The sequence below is a fragment of the Rhinopithecus roxellana genome, chromosome 7 (assembly GCF_007565055.1).
Source record: "Rhinopithecus roxellana isolate Shanxi Qingling chromosome 7, ASM756505v1, whole genome shotgun sequence".
NCBI classification, from domain to species: domain Eukaryota; kingdom Metazoa; phylum Chordata; class Mammalia; order Primates; family Cercopithecidae; genus Rhinopithecus; species Rhinopithecus roxellana.
Window position 1 is genome coordinate 55,837,071 of NC_044555.1, and position 6,134 is coordinate 55,843,204.

Below are 6,134 nucleotides of genomic sequence, written 5' to 3' on the forward strand. Positions count from 1 at the left end.
AAAGACAAGAGAGCATTAGGGAAAGACGGAGACACACACCAACTAGCCAGCAACACAGTGACAAGCAGAGACACAGAGAGACAGAACTGATCAGAAAGAGACTGAGGGAGAGACAAGGGCAAGACTGTGAGAAAGATAGGGAACGAGAACGCGAGCGCTGCAGAGAAAGTGCGCTAGCAAAAGAGACACACACAGACAGACCGAGAGACAGAGTGGAAGAGAGAAATGGGAGTAACAGAAAGGAAAGAGACAGCATGCACGTGCTATCGAGAGACGGAGAAACAGAGACAGACATGAGTGAGAGACAAAGATGAGAAAGAATCAGGAAACGGTGAGACACATAGAGACACACACCCCGAGAGATACAGGAAAAAAAAGTGCGCTAGCGAGAGACACTGGAGAGAGACAGAAACTGACTATGGTAAACAGACAGAAACAGAGAGCGCACGCGCATGCGCTAGCGCTAGCGACCAAAACTCCCGGGAGCCAGAGACAGCGTGAGAGACAAGCAGAGAAAGCGCGCGCACGCACGCGCCAGCAGGAGAAACAGATGAGAGAAAATCAGAGCCCCGGAGAGAGACAGGCAGACAGATCTGAAGAGTGCGGAAAGGAGCCATAGAAGCTGCCTGTACTGGGGATGGGGTTGTGCGGGAACCCGGGGTAGCGGGTCCTGCAGCGCCCTTGCTGGGCGCGGAGGCTTCTCCCCTTGACGGGTGACTAACCCTTCCTGCGTGTTTCTTTTGTCACCAGCATAGGCACTGAGTGCGGTCTGTGCACCCCTTTGCCACCCACCAGTGCCGGCGCTGAGCCTGCACCCTGTCTCACGCCCTCTGGCTGTTGCCATGACATCCACCTGCACCAACAGCACGCGCGAGAGTAACAGCAGCCACACGTGCATGCCCCTCTCCAAAATGCCCATCAGCCTGGCTCACGGCATCATCCGCTCAACCGTGCTGGTTATCTTCCTCGCTGCCTCTTTCGTCGGCAACATAGTGCTGGCGCTAGTGTTGCAGCGCAAACCGCAGCTGCTGCAGGTGACCAACCGTTTTATCTTTAACCTCCTCGTCACCGACCTGCTGCAGGTTTCGCTCGTGGCACCCTGGGTGGTAGCCACTTCTGTGCCTCTCTTCTGGCCCCTCAACAGCCACTTCTGCACGGCCCTGGTTAGCCTCACCCACCTGTTCGCCTTCGCCAGCGTCAACACCATTGTCGTGGTGTCAGTGGATCGCTACATGTCCATTATCCACCCTCTCTCCTACCCGTCCAAGATGACCCAGCGCCGTGGTTACTTGCTCCTCTATGGCACCTGGATTGTGGCCATCCTGCAGAGCACTCCTCCACTCTACGGCTGGGGCCAGGCTGCCTTTGATGAGCGCAATGCCCTCTGCTCCATGATCTGGGGGTCCAGCCCCAGCTACACTATTCTCAGCGTGGTGTCCTTCATCGTTATTCCACTGATTGTCATGATTGCCTGCTACTCCGTCGTGTTCGGTGCAGCCCGGAGGCAGCATGCTCTGCTGTACAATGTCAAGAGACACAGCTTGGAAGTGCGAGTCAAGGACTGTGTGGAGAATGAGGATGAACAGGGAGCAGAGAAGGAGGAGTTCCAGGATGAGAGTGAGTTTCGCTGCCAGCATGAAGGTGAGGTCAAGGCCAAAGAGGGCAGAATGGAAGTCAAGGACGGCAGCCTGAAGGCCAAGGAAGGAAGCACGGGGACCAGTGAGGGTAGTGCAGAGGCCAGGGACAGCGAGGAGGTCAAAGAGAGCGGCACGGTGGCCAGCGACGGCAGCGTGGATGGTAAGGAAAGCGGCACCAAAGTTGAGAACAGCATGAAGGCAGACAAGGGTGGCACAGAGGTCAACCAGTGCAGCATTGACTTGGGTGAGTACGACATGGAGTTTGGTGAAGACGACATCAATTTCAGTGAGGATGATGTGGAGGCAGTGAACATCCCGGAGAGCCTCCCACCCAGTCGTCGTAACAGCAACAGCGACCCTCCTCTGCCCAGGTGCTACCAGTGCAAAGCTGCTAAAGTGATCTTCATCATCATTTTCTCCTATGTGCTATCCCTGGGGCCCTACTGCTTTTTAGCAGTCTTGGCTGTGTGGGTGGATGTCGAAACCAAGGTACCCCAGTGGGTGATCACCGTAATCATCTGGCTTTTCTTCCTGCAGTGCTGCATCCACCCCTACATCTATGGCTACATGCACAAGACCATTAAGAAGGAAATCCAGGATATGCTGAAGAAGTTCTTCTGCAAGGAAAAGCCCCCGAAAGAAGATAGCCACCCAGACCTGCCCGGAACCGAAGCCGGCACAGAGGGTGGGACTGAAGGCAAGATTGTCCCTTCCTACGATTCTGCTGCTTTTCCTTGAAGTTAGTTCTAAGGCAAACCTTGAACTGTCCGTAACACGAGAAACAAGAGCAGATTTCTTTTCAATGGACCCACAATCCATTAATGCCAAACCATACCATTTCAGGCAAAGGTGTTGCACACACATGCTCTTCACCACGAGGTAGATAAATACATAGAAGAGGCAGGAACTGGGGTCTTTCCTTAAAAGCATGGACTTGAGGATTCTGACTGAAATTTTCCCCCCAAAGATTATTAGGCTCTAAATTTCTTAAAGCAACAAGGGCTATCCGTTTTGGACCTGTACTTGGTGTTCTGTCTTTCCAGAGCTACAACATGCCAACTTTAGCTCTGAAGGAAAGGGAAGATGATGCTTGTGAACTTAAGGACTTTTCGGCCCTTGGGTCGGGAGCTCATGGGCCAGAGCTACAGCTTATGTTCAACTGAAAGAAAAGCAATGGACCAAATCATTCATGGAGCCCAAGAAACAGAACCTAATGGACTGATCAACATACGAGCCAAATTCTGAACTGAACAGCCCCACAGCCGGGTGCAAAGACTGTTATGCGAACTAAAACAAAGGGCCTCCTGCAGTTAGAATCTCAAGAATGTTTCTAGATCCCGTAAAAGGATCCAGAAAAGTAGAAGGACATGTATGAAATGGGAAGCTAGTCCAAGGGAAAAGATCGAGAAATAACACACATTCGGGGGGCTAAACAGTTGACTTTTTTTTTTTTATATAAAATCTTGGGTTTATGCATGGGCTGGGACTAAGGTCATTAAGTGTAAATTGCCAATTGACACAAATATTTTCTGTCTCCTGTTTGAATAATAGTGGGCCAAAAATCATGCAACTGTTTTACAACTTCCCTTATGTGACTGAATTGAGATGCTGGTAGGAATTCTTCAGATCTCTGCCAACCTTGTGTTTTCTTTTGGTTTGTTTTTGTCAAATAAGCCTTTTTTATTCAAACAGTATTTATAGAAAAAAAGAAATTCAACTAAAAGTGGCCTAAATCCTACAAAATTCATAATGTCACTGAGGAACGATTTGTTCATCAGAAATATATTTTGTGTCCATGAGATCATAGACAATAAATGTGATCTCCACATGGGGAGCAAGGAAGGCAGAATGAACATTTTTCTTCCTTCAGGCACACCCATGTGTCTTTTCCACTTGTGGCTCTCTTTAAAGCTTTTAAGCTCTCTGTAGATGTGAGAGAGAAATATCAGAGAGTCAGAAATGACAAAGAGGATGGTTTCACAATACCTGGAAAACATCTAATCTATTCCAAACAGTCCTAAAATCAAAGCATTCAGGTCAGACATATCCTAATTAATGCTGTTGAAATAAATCACTTTGGGAAAACTTTAACAATATCTAAATTATCCCTAGGGTCAATTCACAGGAATATTCCTCAAATTCCAAACTGCAAAATAACTTTGGACAGGGATATACGTACATATCTCTGAGGGCATGGGCCGTATGTATGTGACCAAGTAACATGGAACCAAAAAAAAAAGTCAAGCTAGTGTTTTTTTTCCTCCTATAGAACAAGTTAAAGCAACTCTAAAGTCAACCAACTGTTCATGCAGAAATCCACTGTCAATATGGGTGGAGGGAGTGTTTGGTTGAAAATGGTGAATCAGGTAGTTGTATGATGTAAGATGACCATCTTCAGAGTTTAACCTCATTCTTGTGTGATTGTCATGCCTTTATTAGAACTCATTTCATTTAAATAAATGCCCAGCTCATTTATATTTTTTATCTCTTCCTCCTCACAGATTTCAACATGAACTTCTCAAGGGGGAGAGGTAAACAGCAATGTATTTGGACTGTGGATAACTCTGCATGGGAATTTGGGATTGCCATGTTCAGAATTTAGGAAAGGAGAGGGAATAGAAACAAATAATATAGAGCTGACCCTTCAAATAAAAATACCACGATAACCTTATTAATTCCAACTCCATTAATTTGGAACTTGTAGTTAATCAGACAAGGCATGGGGGCTGAAGTTTACCCTTACACTATCATTTATTTTTCTATCAAAATGCATAAAGTGAATTAACAGTCATAAATTTTTTCTACCAATTTATCACCAAACTCTTGTATTGACCTGTCCTTAAAGGATATCTGGGTAAAGAAATGGCCTATGTGATCAATCTTCCTATGGGGGAGGGGTAGTGCCTTGCGGTCTGTTCAAATGGTCAAAGGAGTTCAAGGTAGCTATAGCTTATCCTTTGAGTAGAAATGCTTACTTGGGTAGGAAACAGGATTTCAAACATAAGTGTCTCCAAACATTGTGTTAAAACTGAACTTCTTGTTTTATTTTTAAAGTTCACCCCCTTCAAAGTGTATCAGAGAAAATTGTTTGCCAAAATCCCAAATCAAAATGGAACCACAACCTGTACAAGTATGGTAAGTCCATTTAACAGCACACACAGCATTCTCAAGGGCACCGAGATTCCCTGATTTCCTTTTTGAAGTTCCTCTTTTCCGTATTTTAGTCATTGTCCATTATTTTGGTAAATTGGATCCTCAAAAGTGAAGACCTTTTGAAAATATGAATCTGGAAAAGAGGACCTTTTAATTAAGAGTATTCTGCTTTGATGACATTTTCTTCTAAATGAACAGTAAGGCCCATGGTTAGCTTGGAGATAGCAAGTACTTGAAATTTTTTGCTATTTTGAATAAAGCACTATCAACTTAATGAGGTTTTACTGCACATACTGTTTTGTCATTTGAAAATCTGAAAGCACACAAAAAAAGTCATCATTAGCCTCACAGATCCTCATGTGCAATAGCTTTCCCTGAATGTTTTTAAAGGATGTATTCTTTTGCCAAGGCCACTTCATATGTGCAGTAAAAAAAAAAAAAAAAAAAAAATCCCATTAAAGTACAGGGGCCAGACAAACCAGACTATGAAATGATGTGATTTTAAATTTAATGATTTTCCTTATTTACGAATAATAGAGCATCTAGTTTGCCAAGAAGTCGCAGGTGCTTTGACTAACACACCAATTTCCACAAGCTTGGGAAGGCAGTAATAAGGAGCAAGCCCTGGGCTTCCATGATTTCTATGATGCTAGGATCCCTCTTCTCTGAGACACCACAAGTACCAGCTGCTTAGAAGGCCTCTGCACTTCCAGCTCCCTGCCTACCTCTTGCCATCAGCCCACTGCCTTCACCTGCCTCACTCCCTCTCCCTCTGCTGCACTGGCCCTTCAGGAATAGTCCATGCTTGAAGCTCTGCATGTTCACCTACTCCCCATTCATCCCTTCCCAACCCAGAGCTGACAGATTCACAGGGACCTGGGGGCCTGTGGAAGCAGGGAAGGAGAGAAGTGAGCCATAGGAGTGACCAGCAGTGAAAGGTATTTTTCTGTCTCCTACCCAACTCCACACCAATTTAGAGATGACGGGATACCTACTTCAAATTCAACAGGTAAGGAAAAGTGCCAGTTATTATTTAGTAGAAGGTAGGCGCCTCATTTTTTACCAAAAAAGCACCCGATATTACGCATCAGTGGGGGAATAGTCAATCCTGTAGATACTGTCCAATTATTTCAGCAAAAATAAAACACTAAAAAATCTTTTACCTACAAAATTATAAGATGCCTAACATTGCCTTATTTTATACATAATTAATCAATTAAGCCAGGTAAAGTTACTTCAAAAAGATTTTTTCATACTACCTGAAGGATAATTTACATGATTAAACTAGGCTTACTTAGACTTTGCCAAAAAGCTTTTAAAAGTGTCTGAAGCACATCATTTGGA

At 45.0% G+C, this 6,134-nt stretch overlaps 1 protein-coding gene across 1 annotated transcript; it reads left to right on the plus strand.

The window, feature by feature from the left end:
* Positions 1-842: 842 nt before the first annotated feature.
* On the plus strand, positions 843-2,375 carry GPR101 (G protein-coupled receptor 101). The gene has a single exon (XM_010389523.2). The coding sequence runs from the start codon at positions 843-845 to the stop codon at positions 2,373-2,375; it is 1,533 nt and encodes a 510-aa protein (XP_010387825.1).
* The last annotated feature ends 3,759 nt before the right edge of the window (positions 2,376-6,134 follow it).

Excerpts from the sequence above, each read along its gene's own strand:
- GPR101 (XM_010389523.2), top strand. The coding sequence starts at position 843 with ATGACATCCACCTGCACCAACAGCACGCGCGAGAGTAACAGCAGCCAC.